A 21304-nucleotide genomic window follows, 5' to 3' on the forward strand; every position below is an offset into this window, starting at 1 on the left:
CGGGAAAATAAACTGGAACAGGAAAGGGAGAAATCACTCACAAATCACGAAGGTAGGGCGTAAAGGTATAAGACCAAAAGAAAGACTAACGTCAGTCGCTCAATCATCCAGCGATGAGAGGATCTGTGACCCAGCCTCAAATAGTAGATGGGTAATCAGCTGATCGCCACACTGCAAAAACAGCTATACTTGAAACAAGCCAAATATTCTTAAATCTGACAAAATTTTCTTGTTTTGAGCAAAAAAATCTGCCAATGGGGTAAGCAAAAGTTGCTTGACTAGAATTCTTAAAACTAGCAAATTTATCTAACTGCCATATGCCTTTTAACTAGACAAAATTGTCTAAAATGTATGCTTATTTGAAGAAAATATGACTTATTATAAGTAAAAGATACTTTGATATTTAGAAAATCTGTACCTAAAATGAGTATTATGCTTTCTTGAACAAGCTGTTTTCAAGAATTATTTGCTTACTTTAAGATTCGACACCTTAATTTAGATTTTTCACATAAAAAAAACACCTTACTATAGGACAAATTTTCTTAAAACTGAATTGTTTCTTTCTTGATTGAGCTAACTATAAGAATTATGTTTCGACTCTGAGAACAATAATCAGCAAAAATTCCTGAGAATAAGACACCATCTCTTCAAAAAGCTACTAAAAATAAGGGAATTCATCTTAAATTAAGACAGCAAAAGCACTCTTAGATTTTGCACTTTTATTGACACAGCAATGGGTCAGTAACTCACTGAGGTCTGTTCCAGGAGAATCATGTCTAAAATTATACATTTCAGCAGGGTACTGTGTAACATGGCCAATATAAGAAGTGCATATTCCAGATACTCTTAACATGAATAATAACAGTATAACACACTCATGGCTGGTATCAAAAATAAATTTTGCTGAAGCTTAAAACAATCACTATTTCAAATCCTATATTACATAACATTTTAGAAGAACAAGTTTAACGACCACACAAACAAACATGTGTTTTACATTTGAATAACTTTTCTAGAGAGAAAAAAAACAACCTCACTGACCAACACTGAGTCTGATAAACAAGGCAGATGGAGTCTGTCATCTGAGAGACTCACTCAATGAATGACTTCCACTCACCAAGCGCCTTCTTGTAAGAGGGGGTTGAATCTCGGTCATGGATGGAGTCTTTGAGTATTTCAGTTTGCAAGACAGACAGCAGCGTGGAAATGCACTTTGGATATGTGAGGTGGAGGGCATAGTAATATGCCATCAGATAGAGCAGTCCCTCATTAAGATCCTTCCGGTCAAAAGTGCTCACTGGTGTGGTTCCAACAGCTATCATGCAGTTGCCTTCAGAGACAAGCAGAACTGGACAAGCCAGGGGTCGCTGACGCAGGTAGCCTTCAGGGTCTTCTGAAGTCTACATGACAGAAAAAAAGAGGATTAGAACAAGACCGTAAGAAATACAATTTTTGAGTTGCATTACAGTTTAAAATAGATCAACTTTTTTTGTAGGTTTTATTAACATCAACATGTTATGGGGATCTGAACTTTAAGAATATTTGACTGACTCCACAGTAAAATATATAAAATGAAAACATGAGTAACTGCAAAATTCAACAATATATACACATAGAATATTGCAGCCTTACCTTTAGGACATGGAAAAAAGCCTCACTACAGATGCCCAGCTTCTTAGGTGGTACTGTGCTGGAAGGGAAAAGCACGGGAAGGGCTCTGAACACAGCTGCTGCATGTTCCACTGGTTTGAAAAAAGAAAAATAAGACAGGGCAACACCATTAAGCATTGCAAATAATGTAATCTGCAAAGCATAAATGTAGACAAATCAAGATACTGTAGCATTACCTCCATCCAAAGTTTTTGGCGGCTTCATAACTTTCTTCATGACACCATAAAACTGCACCTTCGAGTAGAAGATTTCCCATCTATCCTTCATCTCAGAAATGTATTTCAAGTTGGATGGTTGAATAATTCTCCGCAGCTCATCAAGGACCTGAAAAATACAGACAGAAACCCAACTGAGATAGATCTGTCTAGCTCTGTATCTGGTCTTGACAATAAGTGATAACAATTTAAACATGAGGGCCAGTATTTAAGAAATTTGAAAATCATATCAAAATGTCCCCAAAGGAATAACAGGATGGCTAAAAGAAATAAGTGCTGCTTACATGGTCCAGTTCTCTGAAACAAGGATATGCCTCTAGTATCTTCACTGCTCTGTCCTGCTCCTTTATAGCATCAGAGTTAATGAATTGTCTTCTAGACTCAAACTCCAGGTTCAGCAGTTGGGTAACAGCAGCTTTGTTCGGTTTTTTGGTCTTGTATATTTCTTGAAGTGTCTTGTAGTGTCTTGCCTGGGTTTTTTGGCTGTCAAAGAAGTCAGCTGAACCAGCTAAACACACAGAGCAGAGGTGTGTAAATAATTTATTGCCACAGTAAGGCTTTATATATCTGTTATTGGTGCAAAACAATAATACAAAAATACCAAAATATTTCTGTAAATTAGATCAACAAATTAACTAACCACCTATCTTAAAATTGTTCATTAATCCTGTGAAGTTGTCACTATTAAATGGAACACAAAGATTCCAAGATAAACAGTGAAGTAGTTGTGTTCCATTGTTAGCAGAATTAAAAAAAAAAAAAAAAAAGGATCGTCCAAACCACATTTACACTCAGGCTGTAATAAGAGGGTGCATTATATTATACTTACATTCTTCATCACTGCCATCCTGGTGGTGCACTGGGGTGCCCATCGATCTAACTGGTGATTTATCTAGAATAATAGTTGATGCACTGGACTCCCCACTGCTGTCACTTTTTGCAACGCTTTCATTCCCATCCTTTCTTGGCTTCTTCGCAGGAGGTTTTTTGCCCTTCCTTGGACTTTTGACATTGGAGAGTCTCTTCATTAGCTTTTTAGCAACATGCTCCTAACAGGTACAAACGGTAAAAATTAAAAGATGATAAGATACATCACTCATGATTAACACAGAGTGGTATTGAGCAAATGCTACTTACCCACTCACCACACGTTTCTTTAAGCATTGGGTAGTACTCCATTAATCGCTTTGCCATGGCATCAACCTCATGTTTGCTGGGGTATCTGGAGTCTTCAGCTGCTCTTGCTATCGAAATCATGTTTGTCATGGTGTTTCTTACAAGTCGACAAAAGAGTTCCTTTGACAATGGTTCAGCACACTCTGTCCCCAGCCGCTTCTTTTCAAAGTAGGAATGTCGAGCTTGCTCAAGTTCACTGTCTGTGAAGACTATGTACTCTGGGTTGGACATAGTCACAAACTTAGAAGTGCTGGGTTCCTCTCTGGAGAAGTCACCATCTCCAGTAGTTGTTAGCATTTTTTCAGCAGCAGTCTTGTTCTAAAATACAGTGTACATGGGGCTAATTTCACATAAAATTGCACAAGAACTTTAGGTCTCTACACATGAAAGAAAGTACAACAAAATATCAGTAAAGTGTTGAACAATAAAAAATATGTATATTTAATAAATGTGTGGGCCACTTGATTTAAATCAAAACTAAAGAAGATTCTACTGTCTATCTGTTAAGTGAGTATTGGTGGAATTACTTGAAACTGCATAAAACAAGCTGGTGTGTTCTCAGTTTTGTCACACAGGACAGAACTTACTTCTTCACATTTGTGCACTGCAAGCCATAGAGCCCGACGCCTGAGGAAATGTTCAGGACCAGGAAACAGATCTTTGATGTCATCTCGTGAAAGTGATGAGAGCAGGTCTTCTCCAACATTTGCTTCTGCAATAGGAGTTTCCAATTATCACTACATTGCATCATCCTCATGTGCAAGCCAGCTGACAGCTTTGCTTGGGTAACAAACAGGATGCACAAGAAACATAATTTAATATTTACCATTTAAAAACAATACTCTATTCCATTATATTCCCTCCTGACTGCTCCACAGGTTCTAAATTACCTTCCTCCCATTGACTGGAAAAAGTATTATATTTGTGATTCGCTTGCACCTTTCGTCCACATGTAAACAGCGTTTTCAGTCACTGAAAAAGGAGATTTCTAAAAACGCTTGCCAGGGTGGATATTTTCGAAAACTCCTTTTTTGCATTTAGGTGTGGACGAGAAAAACGGAGAAAACGCAGCGTCAAAGGTGTGGGCCTTGTGCGCCACGTTATTGTTTCGGTGAAATGAATTTCTACAATACTGTTACTGTTAATTGTACTCTCTGCAGTGTTTAAATACTTACATATACACAGTTACTGTCCCTCCAGACTGGGTTCTGCTTCTATGCCCCATCTTTCTTTACTATTTCCCACCGAGGCTTCTAGACTTCTGATTGGCCAACATTTCTACACGGTTAGGAATATATCGCCACCTGTTGCTTTGGCATGTTCCTAGCAGCGTTTTCCTTCATTTCTGCGTTTCCGTGTGGACGGGATTATTTTTAAAATGAAAAATCTCCGTTTTCAGAAATACCCATGTATGTAGTGTAATAGCACTAGCATATTTAAATATGCTAATGCAACTAAGCTAACCGCACAAGCTAAGCTAACAACCGGGTATAGCCTGCCATGCTAGCGACTTACCATGCAACATAGCAGAACACAAAACATAGAAAAAACAAAACAGTCACATACCTTTCAGGGTGGCAATTGTTATTTCGTCCAGTTTCTCCATAGCATGCCTTAATTTCTTCACACTGTACCACTGTATCCCGGACCCAAAAATATTACTAATCCTGCAATCCAAATTTGAGGCGCGAAGCTAGAGGCACGAAGCTGGACTGTACCAACTCAGGAGTATGGGGTTGTGTACAGAAATGGTTTAGTTCGCTGTTTTATATCTATAAAATTCTATATATTTAAAGATTTAACTATTTAGTTAGATTATATTAAGTAAATACTGACATGTCGGTACTATTACTTAGTACAGCTGTTATAAGGCACCGAATTAGGATAGCCATTCCTACCCCTTAATGGAATAATCCTGGTCATCTTGGCTTTATGGGAGAAACGGTTCACAGACCAGTGAAACAAAATGATTTGGCGCTGTGTTATCTGCTTCGTTTTTGTGGGTCTGACCCTCAAATCCTTACTGAGTCATATTAATTCTGCACATAGCCATAGTCCAGATTTCCGTGTAGTTTGTGGCATAGATGGATGTGTCAAAGAATATCGTGTTTACAATTCATTTTGGTATCACATTCGTCGAACACACTCCGACCACCTTGGCAATGGACGATGCAGCGGATCGACTAGGACACAAAAATCTGTAAGGTGAGACTGACTATATACTTTGATATCTTTGAAAATAATCATATAAAGTATTCATGTTAGATTCCTACTTGTGTTTACAGCTTAACAGTATATATTTTAATGCTAATTCCTTATGATCCACATCAATGCTATTTCTAAACAATTTTTCTGAGTGCTTAATTTCTCCTAATAGAGAAAACACCATTTTTATTTATTTTTTTTACTTTTGTTTTAAATAAACCAATGGGCATGGTCCAGAGTCTCCTTGGTTGTTTGTGTTTATTAATATTCATTGTTTCAGTTAGTTTCCTGGTTATTTGTTAATTATTTCCTGTGTTTAGGTGTTCTCCGTGCCTCCCTTGTCTTGAGTCAAGTGTCCCTGGTTTGATGTTCATGTTTATTCCTGTTTTACTTTGATAGTCCCATGCCCTGCATCAGTGTATTCTGTTGCCCTTCCCCCTGGTCTCTTCTCATCTGATTAGTGTCAGCTGTGTTTCGTACCTGCCTGCCAATTCCTCGTTTCCCTGTGTGTGTGTATATTTAGTGTGTGCTTCCCTCTGTTCTTTGTCGGATCGTCTGCATTTTCTCCTCTGTGTCATCTGTGTTCCCTCCCTCAGGTTTTCATGTCTCATGCTCCTTGCTCCAGGTTGTAAGGTTTTTGCAACATTTTCAATGTTTCCTGTGTTCTTTAGTTTAGCTTTCCAGGTTTAGGTTTTTGAGGATTTTTAAAGCTTTTAAACTACAGTTAAGCTACCAAATATCAATCAGCAATAAATTAGTAACAATTTATTAAACTCAGTCTGAAAACATACATATTTTGGAGTAAATTATCAAATGCAGAATAGAATTATTTAGAAATGATCAGTGTAGCTTGTAATTAATATCTTTAACTAGTCAATTAATCAATTAATCTCAATTGCAGTTCTAGGAGGGAACCCTCATCAGCGGAGAACAGAAGTCTGAGTAACATGTGGGCCTACAGGACTGATCCAGTGGTCGAAAACCAGCCAACAAGCCAGCCAACAATGGATGCAGCTGTAGACACCAGATTGAACTCAGGAGAAGATGCAGTGATTGATCAAAACACAATACAGCATGATCCAGACAGTGTGTGCCCCGAACATTTTGGTACTTTTGACAATAATAAGACATTGTACTCTGGCTTCGATGATGGTGCCCATATCTCGCAAAGGCCCCTTGTTCCATCCCAGACCAACAATGATACCTCGACTCCAAACATTTCAGCAGCTTGTCCAAGCGGGTTCGCAGATGGAGTAGCATCATCCCAATCTATGGTGAGTCTATCACTACTGAACAATAACAACTTCTTTTGATAAAACATTTTACCAGTTTATAACATTCCTATATTTATTTCTCTTTTCTGAAGGATGACTCCTGCCACGATGTTCTTACCAGACAAGCAACAGCTCTTGTATTGACTGCAAGAGAGAAACATCGTCTTTCACAGGTTTGTGCTCATACAAAATTAGAATGATTATTTTAACATGTGGCTCTATTTTTTTTCATCATTTATTATTAACAATTTCCCTAAACTGTAACAGCCTTTAATTCATTCTGATTATCCTAATAGTAACTATGCAAAACCGAGCATCACTTGTATGTGCCTCCAACTTTCCAACAAATGACTATGACTGCCTTAGTTTACCTAAGGCAGTCATAGTCTCCAGCCATCCATCCATTTGCCTCCGCCTATCCTTTTCAGGGTTGCTCCCATCACAAGCCTTCCTCTGCCACCTAACTCTTAGTCTCAGTTTAAAAAGGAAAATTGTAATCTTAATTAAACTAAAAATTTGAGTTTTGCAAGAAATCCGAGAAGGAATTTTAAAAAAAAAAATTTTTTTTTCCTTCAGTTTCAGTGAGGGAAAAAATCTATAAGAAACAGTCAAATAATTCTATGCAGTTTTTTTGGTTGCAGAGCTACGTACGTTATTAGTCCTTACATTATAAGTTGTCTATTCGCTAAAAATAAATCTCTTTTAATAGCAAACAACTAAGATGTCGTTTGTCCTTTCTGTCTGTTTTTCAGAGTGGTGTGAATGATGTCGTTGCAGCATTACAACAGTATCAGGCATCGTTGGTCAATAATCTGAGAAGTCAGGTACAAAAGGTTTTCCAGCAGCATCATGGAAGTGGACTTGAAAAAGATGTTTTGGCAGTCTTCGACCAGATTGAGGATCCATTTGCCTCTGTTTCAACAACATACAGGCAGGATGATGTGATAAAGAGAAATTTCAATTTTGTGGAGTCCGAGGAGGTTTGTGTTGGGTATACTGCTGTCATGGGAAAAAAAGGGAAAAAAAGATTCCTCACTACTGTGCCCAAATGTTTTCATTATGTTCCGCTTGTCAGAAGTTTGGAGCAGTTATTGTCCCATCCAAGAGTTTTGGCATTGATAGATGAGCAGAAAAATTTGAGAAATGAGTATTTATATGATATCATAGATGGAGAACTCATGAAGTCTCACCGTTTATTTTCTGCACACCCCTCTGCCTTACAGATTATCCTTTACTCAGATGAAATTGAAATTTGTAACCCACTTGGGTCTCATGCCTCCAAAAATAAGTTGGTAATGTTCTATTATACTTTGGGAAACATTAATCCTAAATATCGATCAAAACTACCTGCCATTCGTCTACTTGCCATTGCAAAAAAGAGTGCGCTTTCTGAATGTGGTGTAGATGGAATCTTGCAAAGGCTGCATGAGGACTTAGTGAAGCTATATAATGGAGTTAAAATTCAAACTGGAAATGGTGAACGTGAAATATTTGGAGCATTAGTTTCATTATGTGGAGACACTTTGGCGCAACATGAGCTTTGCGGGTTTAAAGAGGGTGTTGGGTTTGCTCATAGTAAATGCAGGCAGTGTGAATGTTCATTTGAGGACATGCAAATTTATTTTGATGAGGATAACTTTGAGGAACGGACATTTGAACGACATGTCCGGCAATGTAGCGAAATTGAGAAGGCCAACACAGAGTATCTAAGAAGCAGCTTAAAAACAACATATGGAATAAACAGAAGAAGCAAACTTATTAATTTCCCAGCATTCAACTTGATCCAACAAACACCCCAAGACATGATGCATGTAATTTTTGAAGGGATTGCTCCATTAGAAATAAAGTGTGTGTTGAAACACTTAGTTCTCATGGGAGAGCTAGACTTAGATCTCTTCAATGCTGCAGTGACTGGTTTCCCATACTCTCCAGTTGATATTAGAGATAAACCAAGTGTTATTACCTACAGTACATTAGCTTCCAGTGACAATAAGTTGAAGCAGTCCTCGGGGCAAATGATTGTTCTTCTGAAAATTTTGCCATTTCTGATTGATGCAGCCAAAGGTACTGAACACTACGCATTCATTCTTGAACTCATTGAGATAGTTCAGATTTTACTTGCTCCTGTCATCAGTCTGCAGACTATTAACAAGTTGAAAATCCTCATTGAACAGCACTTGAAGCACATGAAAGCCCTATTCCCATATAACAACATCACACCAAAACAACATTATTTGATTCATACACCAAGCCAAATTAAACGTTTGGGACCAATGGTCCGTCATATGTGCATGAGATTTGAATCGAAACATTGCTTTTTCAAACAATGGGCGTCAAAAATAAATTTTAAAAATGTTTGCAAATCTTTAATAAAGCATAATCAAATGTATGAATGTTGTCAGAATGTGGATAGTTTTGATCACCCCATTTTTTCCAATGAATGCACATTAGGACCAACCTCAGAAGTAAGCATAATGTCATACTTAAAGAAAAAATGAGGGCCTTCCTTGGAAATGATGAAGTAAACCATGCAGTGACTGTTAAATGGCTTAATCTAAATGGTAACAAATACATAAGGGATAGGTCATTAATTGTTTGTGCTGTTGGTTCTAGTGGTTTACCTATATTTGGGCTTGTGAAAAATATCTATGTGATCAATTCATCATTGTACTGTTTTGAATTCCAGCAGCACAATACCATTTGTTATGACAAAGATTACATGTCATATAAGATAGAGATTCCAAACATGGCACATGGCACAAGCAACGGAGCTGATATCCGCTGATAATCTTATGGATTTCACTCCATATTACAGTTTCACACACAAAGATATGACATATGCAGTCATGAAATATTACCTGTGTGATGTAATTGGACTACACATGAGTTCAACAGATGTTTTATAAAAGGCACACTGCTTTACATGCATGAACTGTATTATCAGGTTATTGTTTTGGACAGTTTTGTTGTTGAGTTTTCTATCAAATCTGACAGTTGAATGCGATTGTAGCATTGCCACAGTGAAGATATGTGTACTGATACTTGTCTGATGCTGATCTATTAATCTGTTTGACATGGCCTAAAGTGAATGAGTTATGCCGTTTCTGTTTTTCAAATGGGCCTGTATTTCATGTTTATCATGTGCTTTTAGTTCCAGCTTTTGTGCATGTTTTGTCAAACTTGACAGCAGTTTTATTACACTTTAGTGTCAATAAATACATTTCTTAAACTGAGCAGCTGTTTAAGTGGCCTTACTCTTGAAATGAGAAAAATAATCTTGTTTTTATTAGGGAATTTCAACCAAACGGTTTTCATACCTTGTAACTGGTAAATAAAGCTCAAGATGAGCTGAAATATCCTTTTAAGGAAAAGTTAGACATATTTTCCTAGAATAAGATTTATTTTCTTGTGCAAAACTTGCTTGTTAAGAATATATTTTCTTTTTAGACAAAAAATAAGAAAAAATGTCCATAAACAAGGGTTTTTTTACTTTCTTGAAAATCGTTTTTTGCAGTGCAACAGCTGTGTGAGCCAAGGGCGGGAGCCAGCTGTGAGCTCCGCCCAGGCAGAGAGGTAGGGGAGAAAGAGAAAAAGCAAAAACACAAGTGTAGCCTTGTGAGGCCGGCTGGGCAGGCACAGGGACCATGACAGATCCACACAGGTATGCACACAGGTGTACACACGGGTGTTCACAGATGCGGACTACACCTTTCTTGGCTGCTGCCTCAAAGCACGTTGTGCGCTGTCTATCTTGCGTGCTGCACAATATCGTTTATTATTTAGTATCTACTGTTATCTACTGCTAGCTAGTTTATTGTGATGGTGCTGTTCTTTTTATTATGTTGCTCTTTGTTGTTTGCTTTCTCTTCTGTTTTTTTTTCTCCATACAGGTGATCCAGGTGTTTTGTTTGTTTGTTTGTTTGGTTTTTTTTGTTTTGTTTTTTTCTTTCTTCCCCCCCTTCTCACCATCTCTTCTCCACTTTGGTTTTCTTTCTCTCCCTCTCTTTCTTTCATTCTTTCTCCCTGTCCTATCCCCCAGTCATGTCTGTCCCATTTGTAGCAACTGAAAATAAAATAAATTCATAATTATAATAAAGGTCAATCAAATGGACTAATATGGCAAGGCCATGATGATCCACTTGGTAAAATAAATCCGCTTGGCATCTTTCTTGGCCTTAAGACAACAATTCTGATGGCTAAAGATCCAAACGGGACACAAAATTTTTTTTAAAATAAATAAATAAATGGGTTGCCAGTAAAACGGAAGAAGACGAAGAAGAAATTGCATACTAGTCATCCTGTGAGACGACGCAGCGCATAATAGCAATAGATAAATATTTAAAAAGAAAAAGTAGTAAATCTGACCTGAGTCCAACAATTGGCAACTATTTAAGAGTTTGTTGGTGCTTAGATTTGGTGTCAATTACAATTACAACTTCAAGTTCAACACATAATTCAGAAAAAACACAAAAACTATATAGGTATATAAAAACCATATAACTTATAGGTATATTCACCAATAAGGCAAAAATAACCATCTGCCTAATTTTGCATTTGTTCCCTTTTTGCTGCAAGAACAGCCCAGACCCATGAAAGCATGGATTCCACTAGCATTTGACTCTAAGATGATAGCAGCAGATCAATTAAGTCCTCTAGTTCCGAACTGGGGCCTCCATGGATGGGACATGATCAGCACATTCCACAGACGCTTGATTTGATTTAGATCTAGAGAATTTGGAGGCCAAGTTAATACCTAAAAATTTGTTGTCCTCCTCAAACCACGTTTGTGGCATGGCACATTATCTTACTGAAAGAGACCACAGTCATCAGGGAACACCCTTTCCATAAAAGGATATACATTGTACATGGTCTGCAACATTGCTTAGGTAGGTGGCACTCGTCAAAGTAACACTCACATACAGATGGCAGAACCCAAGGTTTCCCAGTAGAACATTGCCCAAAGCACTGCACTGTCTCTGGAGGGTTGCCTTTTACCTATAGGGTATCCTGGTGCCAGGCAAATGGTGCACATACATATGGCCACCCACATAATGTAAACGAAATGAATCAGACCAGGCTACCTTCTCTGATTGCTCGTGGTCCAGTTCTGGTGCTGAAGTCTGCAATGTTGGCACTTTTGGCAGTTGACTGGGGTCATCATAGGCAATCTGACTGGTCTTCAGCTATGCAGCCTCATAATTCAATTCAGTTTTATTTATACAGTGCCAAATCACAACAACAGTTGCCTCAGTGTGTTTCTTTCCTACCTGAAATATTTTTACCATATTATGCATTGTCATCCAGATATAAACTATGCTGTGAAAAATAGAGATGTGTCGGTCGCAAATGAAATTGCTCTTAGAGCCAACTCTTTGAAGTGAACGACGCAAGCCGGCTTCTTATTGGGAGCCGTGTTTTTTTTTTCTTTCTCTCACCCTCTCTCTCTCTCGCACATTTTTTTTTTCACTTCACGCCACACGTGAGTCTTGTGCTTGCGCTGAGCAGAGGGGGGAGGGGTGGTAGTTACACTCGCAGTAGCACAGAAACAGAACGGAAAGGGAAAGAGAGAGAAAGAGAGCCAGGGACAACAACAAGAAACAACATCATCACATTAGAAAGGTATAGTAATCATCCACAATTATTTTCAGTAGCAGATGATAAAGGATTCAGAAAGTTTATTCATGCAGTGAATTCTATGTATGCAATTCCAAGCAGGAATACACTCTCCCAAAAAATCATCCCAGGCCTATATGACAGAGAATGTACATCTTCTTTTTCGGTTTGCATATTTTAATTTATATTTTGTGGTTTGCAGTGTTTTGTGTTGTTTTGGAGTTTGTACGCGTTTCAGAGTTTGTACGCATTTTGGAGTTTGTACGTGCTTTGTCTCTAGGGGCCAACGTAAATATACTTTTAATTATTCACTCCACATAAAATGTAATAAATAAATTATAAAATACAAAACCAACAATTTTCATTTCAACTTTTAACTATTTAAAATTTCAGCTTTCTCCTTTTAAACAAATTTAAAGTGAAAAAACGCAAAGAACTGCAAACCATAACACAATAAAATATAAATTAAAATATGCAAAACAAAAAGAAGATGCACATTCTCTGTCACATAAGCCTGGGATGAGAGTGTTACTGCTTGGAATTGCATACACAGGATTCACTGCATGAATGAACTTTCTGAATCCTTTATCATCTGCAAGTGAAAATAGGTATAGTATAGTAATCATCCACAATGATGATTACTATACCTTTCTAATGTGACGATGTTGTCTCTTGTTGTTGTCCCTGGCTCTCCTTCTTGCTCTGTTCCACCGTATATATGTATATATAAACATATAGAAATAAAACTACGTTTTTTTTTTACAGTAGTAATTCTTTTTGTTTTTTTGTCTGCTTATTTTGTTGGCTTTTGTTTTTTGCCCTTTATCCCCATCCCTCTTCCCCACTGTTTTTCTTTCCCCTCTTTCTTTCTCCCCTTTCTTTTCCCCAGTCAAGTCTGTCCCATATTTAGCAAGTGAAATCTTGCAATAAATGATAAATCTTAGAAGTGATACCTTTACCCAAGTGTGGCGAGACGAGGATGGGATATAAAGTAATTACTCTTCACAGTTTTAAGGAATGACAACGCCACCCTGGGAATTTCACCCAGAGAATACTGGAAATAACACTAAATCACCGAAAAGGCACTTAGGTTCGCTATACTCAATCCAGAGACGAGGTTCGACAATAAACAAATTGACAATTTATTAATAATTATTTAAAACACCATATAAAGGCACAATCATAAATATTCAAGTACAAATATGCTTAAAAAGGTATTCAGAGCTGAGGCTTACCAGTGGAGGGGCAGGGATGCCACACACAAACTAAAGAAAGAAAACACACCCAAAACACAAGTGCAGCACACTATCACACACTCACACTAATAAACTAAACAAGGCAGGTGTGTACACTCAAGGGATCCCACCACCAAGGCACCCTAGTCTCCTCCACGTCGGCACTCCGCATCTGAATAAAAGAAACAAAGAAAATTTTAATATATTACAACAAACTAATGTGTAGCACCGGGGGATAACCCAACTGCAGGACCACACTGGTGATCTACAGCTAGAAAAAGGGCCTCCCACCAGTGGTGTAACAAAAATCCAAACTACAAATCAAAAGCAATAAAACAACATACAATCTGGATAAAACTCTAAAATCTGGAGCAAACGGAATCGCCGTACTGCTCCAACTTGCCGTCACACGACGACAAGTTAACAGTCAATCAATATGCACGCCAGCTGACTCCGATAACCGGCATGCATATGGCCGTTGTCCACGCCGACGTCCACTGTAAAAGCTGACAGCAGCAGGGAAAGAAATCTCACAACGGGAACAGACAATAAAAGCACAGCAAGGCAAAACAGCAGCACTTCAGTTCGCGTAGCTTGGCGCAAAACTAAGGCCCACACTTCCTGCGAAACATAATAAATAATTACTATAAAAGAACAATAGAAGGCAGAGAGCGTAACAAAAGTTGATTACGTACCAAGTAAGCCGTGTCATAGAACGTAAGCAGAATAGCTCAGAGGAGGCTTCTATAGCTACGACCAGCCGCGATGGAGACTTCAGAGGAGTAACCCACAAATGATCTCTACCACACCGAGGGGAAGTCAGGTGACCAAAAAGGAGATCACAGGCAATCGATGCAGAGACACTCAAATGGCCACTATTTATACCAGCGCCCCCTAATGGGCCAGGCTGAAAGTGGGTTGGACCGAGGGATAACATTCATCCTGCCACACAAGGATGATCTTGAGAACAGGACTTCCACAGGGCTGCCCGCTGGACAACTCAAGGGGGTTCCCAGCCACTTCGATAATGAACTATGTATTTGAACATATCTCCAGAATTGATTACACTGCAACTTATATAACTCCACAACTTGATCAAAGCTTAAAAAACATTTGGTCCCACAGTCAAAGAAATCTGGTACATAGAGGATGCCTGCCTTATGCCACTGTAACCAGTCAACCGGTGTCCCTCCAATTAAAATTCTTTTATTCTCCCATGGATTTACTGAAGGAGATTTGATAAAATCCCAACGACCCGCCCTTTGTAATTATAAAGTGGTTTTCATTTTAAAAAAAGGCAAACATTTGTTTGTTTCTTTATTCAACTTCTAACAGTGGTACTTAGTAAGCACATATTCAATAAATGCCAATTATTTACATGGCAATGCACTTCTGGCATAAATCTAGACCCCCTAGATAAACCCAGTATGCAGGTTCATCTGTAACAGTCCTTGTGCCACGGATCAACACTGTTGCTTCTAATAATAATAATAATAATGGATTGGATTTATAGTGCTTTTCAAGGCACCCAAAGCGCTTTACAATGCCACTATTCATTCACTCTCACATTCACACACTGGTGGAGACAAGCTATGGTTGTAGCCACAGCTGCCCTGGGGCAGACTGACAGAAGCGAGGCTGCCATATCGCGCCATCGGCCCCTCTGCCCAACACCAGTAGGCGGTAGGGTAAATTGTCTTGCCCAAGGACACAACGACCAGGACAGAGAGCCCGGGGATCGAACCGGCAACCTTCTGGTTACAGATACGCTTCCCAACCCCCTGAGCCACGGTCGCCCCTGCACACATTTTTCTGGTAACATGAACATGACTTTGTTATGTTGTTGTTATGTTTTTCATTCCGGTCAAATATTTATAGAAACCACTTGTTTATCAGACATGAACTTTTTGTGTTAATTGTATTGGACTACTATGTGTTATATTGACAAGATTATTTTATGGTAAGCTTATTTTATTTTATAACAAATTTCTAATATATAATATATAATCTAATATATAATTGAGTGCTCAATAAATAAAACTAAATTAAGGCTGATCTTACTGTATGTGCTGTACACTTTCTCTTCAATCAAAGAAATAAGCAAAACATTTTTGAACAATGACCTGTATTTTTGAAAATACTACACATTTGTAACAATGGACTTTCAATTCAGGCTTCCAAAATATACATGAGTCATATTTGTACAATGCATCTCTTGAAAAACATTCCACAACATTCCTCAAAGTTATCTGCTGTAACCTGAATTCAACATTGTGGGGTCTTATGACATCGCGCTTATGTAAAAAATAGTTTTTTAAAGGTAAGAGCCATAAGGTAATATAGCAACAGGGGTGTAATTATTAAAATGACACAAAGAAGAGACTTAAAATAACATTATAACCCACAGGCACAAAACAAAGAGACCTAAACTGATTAGTATTGGCTTGCTTCTATCACTAAACATCACAATCACTAATACTAGACGATGCAATCTGTTTGTAGTGGTGCACCTTGGGAAAAAAATTGCAAACTGGTGAAATTGGTGCAAGGCACGAGAGTAATGGACATTCAAAGTTTTAATTTTTTAAAAAAAAAAAGCCATGGCTTGAAAAGTGAAAACTGCAGTAATAAAGGCCCCAAGTTGAAAAGTGCCAGAAAAATAAGTTTCACTATGTACTGCAACTTTACCAGTGCTGGGTTAAAAGAAAGGATGGTACATATTCGAAGAGGTAAACATGTTGTTCCCACATCATAACTGGAAAACCGTTCAATCGTACAGTCTGGTCCTGAAAACCTGGGCCTTCTTTGAAAGGCTGTTCCTTTTGAGCTCCATAACCAGTTTATATAATACCTCGAAGGTATACTTTTCCAGTGGGTAGGTGAGGTTCAAAGTGTACATTAGTCCAAACAGCATTGCAGCTGCTAGGGTATAGTTATCCAAATCCTGCCAGACTCTCTGGCCTTCAAGGACTATCCCGATGTCCTCAGGGCTGCCATTGCCATCTTTTGACTTTATGATGTAAATTCCCATGGTTGTTTCCTTATTAGATCGTTGGATAATGGCTTCATCTGTGGCCTAGAAAATGCAGAATTCCAAAATTTAATTAAACAGAACACTGGTCAAAGAACATTATACCAAATCTTATTTTAATCTGTGTCACTATTCCAAAAAATGTTAACATTAACACATTAGGTGAACAAAAATGGATTCATTACAGCATGTGATTTGAGTCCTCAGAATGCTTAAAAAGGTAATGCATTTCTGAAGTGAAATCTCCATGCAAAGAAGCAGAATACTATCAGAGCATAGAGAGGTGTTCAACTATGAACTCCACACATAGTTCTAATGCAGTTAAAAGAAAAAAAAAAACGCACCCATGGTAAATTGTGAAAATCCCAGGTGATTTTCAACATACTCCTGGCATAGAGTGACAAGCAGCATTTTGTTAAAATTTGTATTTTCCCTAAAGTGTATACACAAATTAATTTTTTTTCTTACCTGGGCCGTGGGCTCCAGAATGTTCTGCAGTCTTCTTCCTATCTGTCCTCCTCGCCTTTTGAAGACTTTTATTAGTTTGTCAGATAGCACATCTATCTGCGAGAGTAATCTGGACTGGAATGCGCTTAAACTCTGCATTTATCTAAAAAGAGAAGTTGTCACATAAAAATGCTGTCAAAATCTCAAATCTCACAAGGTTACATCCACACAAAGTTGTTATTTTTTGTCATATTACTATTTATTAGCTATGGGTCCCATGTTGCTGAACAGTTCCATAGTTGCCCTGATCAAGGTCTTTCATTAATACTTAGTTAAATTAGTTAATTTGACCTTTCCAGAAAATTTACCTTACAGAATGTGAGATAACATATGCAAATCTTCACTAGTAAATAAAATAATGTTATTAAAACCTTAACTGTAACACCTCTACGTAACAGCGCTAGAGAATTGTTCTGAAGCAACACCAATCTGCCCTTCAGCAGGGATAAGCACCATATATCGATACAGAAAAAATAAATTTAACATATTTATATTGTCATTATTTTTTATCTCTTTAAGCCCTCCTCTCAGTCTCTCTATAAATCAGTTAAAACTAATTTGTTGGGTTTTTGTGTGTCTTTAACATGTTATCAGTACATTACATTCACTGCCCCAGAACATGAAATAAAGCCCCACGTCATGCACTTCCTCTCCTAATGAGTACTGCATAGGTGTCATGCCCTAAATAAACCGACTTTAGTGAAGACACCCCCCGAACACACACACACACAGAGCCCACCCCATGGCAAACTAGCTTATTGAAATGTTTAACTAAAACATTTTAGGTACAACCAGTTAACTAAATGGGCACAAGTTTTTTAGTCTGTATTCACTGAGAAAAAACAAGCGAATGTGACTGGGCACACACTGAAAAAAAGCGAATGCACATAATATTGTCCCGCAGCTTAAGCTAGCATTATCGTTGGTTAACTTAAGGAATGACTTGTTTTTTCCATTATGTTGCTCAACAGCAATTCATGAGAAAAACTTCCCCATCTAATGATGTTCTCTTCGTTTCCTCTCAAACATGTAGTTTTCAGTTTACCTCGACAAAGTAAAGCTCAGCACCAAACGTAAACGAAGCAAAGACAAAAAATGGCGGACCGCCACAGTGAATTTTCCCTCGCAGAACACGCCCTGGGGGGTGGAGTTTCAACAGAAAACATAACTATTTTCTGTTATTTTGATATGACTGGTTTTAAAAGACTGAACATCCTTCTAAAACAAGTGAAAGGCATGAGACTTAATTATGTTTAGACCAAAAATATAAATGATTCATGTTGGATATATTTACTGTATTTTTACTAATTTAACAACTTCATCATTACATTAGTCGCTTTATGCTATAGCATTACGCTTACATTAGCTTGAAGCTCAAGGTCGTCTTTTTATTTAATTTCTTTTTCTGGGCTTACAAACAGGATACACAACATTTAGATAACCGTTACACTGAATCTTGGGTCTGTGTTGAGTCTTCCAGCTGCTGACTACAGAAGCTAGATTGACCTTTCAGCATGTTTATAGCGGCTGTGGCTATGTGCTGGTAATGTTACCGTGTGTGAGCAGTCACATTGGCAGCAGACATGTTTCAACAAACTAGTCATATCCCGGCCCTACATTAGCTTGTTTAATGGTTAAGACACTGCAGGTACCACCACTTACTACAGACACTGATGCAAGTTTGTAATAGTCTGTTAATGTAGACTGAAAGAATACACAAACAATATTAACTCACATTATATATGTTAATTACTAATTTGCTTATCGCATAATTTCGGTTACCATTAGCTAACTGGAGCCTAACATTGGCCTTTCATGGTTTTCGATAAACAGCCCACATACCTGTAAAATAACAACACCCCAGTAAAAGTCCACATATATAAAGGGCCTACACTCTTTCTCACTGGTGTGTTAGCTTTAAAATCTTATTTACCTTCAAGTGTAAAACTCCAGATGGTAGTAGATTTTCCAAAGCGAGAGACAAAAATGGCGGACAGTGCAGCAGATTTTTCCTTTCCAGGGGGCGGAGCTTGAGGATAAAAGGTTCAAGGTTCAAGGTTCTTTATTTGTCACATGCATAGTTATACAAGTATAACACACAGTGAAATGTAGCCTGACACGCTCCTCGACATGTGCAAAAAATTTGTGGGGGGGGGGGGGTGTAGAGGAAGAAGATTATATATATATATATATATATATATATATATATATAGTATATACATTGGGTGAATGTGCAGTAGTAGCAGCAAGCAGGTGAATTCTGTACATTAATATGAATAGACATCTGACTATTTTACAGGATAGACAATATAAACATATTTAAAATTAAAGGAATTGAAATGTACATTGTGCCTTGGTTTAGTGTCTGGAAGAGTCCTGTCTCAGTCAATTATAGATGATGTGAGAGGGCGGGTGTGTGTGTTTAGGGCACGGATGGCTTGGGGATAGAAGCTCCTCTTGAGTCTCTCTGTCCTTGCCCGGAAGATGCGGAACCTTCTACCAGATTGCAGAAGTTGGAACAGTTTGTTGCCAGGATGGGACGGGTCCTTCAGTATCTGCGCTGCTCTAGTCCGGCATCTCCTGGTGTAGGTGTCCTGAAGCGGGGGGAGAGCAATCCTGCAGCAGCGTTCTGCTGTACGGATCACTCTCTGGAGAACATTTTGGTCCTTCACACAGCTGTTCCCAAACCACGATGTCATGTTCTGTGTGAGGATGCTCTCCACAGCGCCTGTATAGAAAATCCTGAGGATCTTTGGAGAGACCCTGAACTTCCTCAGGTGTCGAAGGTGATACAGGCGCTGCCTAGCCTTTTTGGTCTGGACCTGAATGTGGGCAGCCCATGTCAGGTCTGAGGAGATGTGGACACCAAGATACTTGAAGGACTGCACCCTCTCCACTGGCGCTCCATTGATGATAATGGGCTTGTAGTCTCTGTGCTGACCCCTTCTGAAGTCCACAACCAGCTCCTTGGTCTTGCTGACGTTCAGCTGGAGGTGGTTGTCCTGGCAACACGACTAACTTGTTTCTTTTCAACATGATTTGTTCTAAAAGAATGAATATTCTTAAAGAATATGTAAAAATTAAGACAAAAATATGTTTAGATGTGAAATTTAAATTAGTCATGCTGGATATATGAAGTAATTCTATGCAAATTCAACAACCACCCTATTGCATTTTTTTCAGTGTAGTGGACCAAATTTTCATTTTTTGAAGTCATTAAGGATGTATATGCTGTAAAACCATTCTACCCTCGTAAAAACACACCTGAAAGAAATTATGAAAAGCAAGTGAGTGCGTTTAAGCCTCTGAAAAGTATGTCTTATATGAACTCATACTTTAATGTGTGTGTATAATATAGAAGCTGGTCCACTAGAAATGACTGTTGAATGAGGAATTTGATAAATGAGTGTACGTGTTTTTGTACTGTGACACGTGTAGTCAGTGGTTAGCGGACTTCTGTTCTTATAGACATTACTGTTACTTTCACGAAGCTAAATCTGTTGTGGGCTTGTGGTAGCCTAGTTTAAGAAAATGTTTTAAATTTTCAGTTTGAGCTTAAAAAATGTATCCATTTTTCCAACCTTTGACTGGTCTTTCCTTTGTGATATTATTCTGTTATCATATGTTACCTTATATATGTAATCAAAGTAGTTGAATTAGAATACTGCTGTAGATCATATTATACCCTTTAATATAGAGTGTGTGAGCTGTATGTAGTTTAGTTCTCATTATACTTTTGAGTTAAAAGAACATATTCACTTATTAGTTTATTAGACAAGTGTGCATCACTCTGTATCCTTGATCTGCTGTGAATGTGTTACATGCTTAATTGTTGAATCATGAAGAGAAGATTGTAAGCAGGAGACTCTGTGTCTAAGACAGGGGAGATAGACAGACCACATTCCATACCCCCACCTTACAGAAAGCAGAGAAACAACTGCCGAGGTCATAACTTAGGCGCTGTAACAGAGAAAGAATGTGATGTTTTGGCTTTTACGACTAGATGGGGGCCACTACACTCAAAAAAATGAATGAGGTGGATTGTTCAGTGTATATTAATTATTTATTTTCATTTTACTTAAAATATATGTTTTTGTTAAGTTAACATATGTTTTTCTAATCAAGTCTACGTAATTGTGTCTATTATTCAACGTACATAATACTAATGTGTTACTTGATCGCATAACATTTAAGTTAAGTCAATTAGGATCGATATACCTTGTATATCCACAAGGTGGCAGTAATGCAAAAACAGTTGTAATGAAACCGCGCAGAACAAGAAGGTTTCACGGCTTGTGCCTGCTCATGCACAAGACTTCAAATTTAACTGAAAAAGGCTGTTTTGGCGCCAAGCTGCTGTTTCTTTGAGAGGTAAGA

At 38.1% G+C, this 21304-nt stretch overlaps 1 protein-coding gene and 1 long non-coding RNA gene across 2 annotated transcripts; one reads left to right on the plus strand and one right to left on the minus strand.

Annotated features, from left to right (window-relative positions):
• Nucleotides 1-523: 523 nt before the first annotated feature.
• LOC146563466 (uncharacterized) lies at nt 524-7004 on the minus strand. The gene is made up of 8 exons (XM_085290562.1): nt 4629-7004; nt 3650-3774; nt 3024-3380; nt 2716-2935; nt 2171-2394; nt 1848-1995; nt 1633-1742; nt 524-1400 (listed from the first exon to the last, which is right to left on the minus strand). Exons 1-8 carry the CDS (start codon nt 4666-4668, stop codon nt 1092-1094), a joined length of 1533 nt encoding a protein of 510 aa, XP_085146688.1. The 5' UTR covers nt 4669-7004; the 3' UTR covers nt 524-1091.
• On the plus strand, nt 4426-9770 carry LOC146563467 (uncharacterized). Its single transcript, XR_014894318.1, has 3 exons — nt 4426-6541; nt 6634-6714; nt 7294-9770. It is a non-coding gene; the product is annotated as an uncharacterized LOC146563467 (long non-coding RNA).
• The last annotated feature ends 11534 nt before the right edge of the window (nt 9771-21304 follow it).

This window comes from Mchenga conophoros, linkage group LG11, assembly GCF_057382185.1.
Source record: "Mchenga conophoros isolate Kocher_MC1m ecotype Shallow Benthic linkage group LG11, M_conophoros_male_GT1.1, whole genome shotgun sequence".
NCBI lineage: Eukaryota > Metazoa > Chordata > Actinopteri > Cichliformes > Cichlidae > Mchenga > Mchenga conophoros.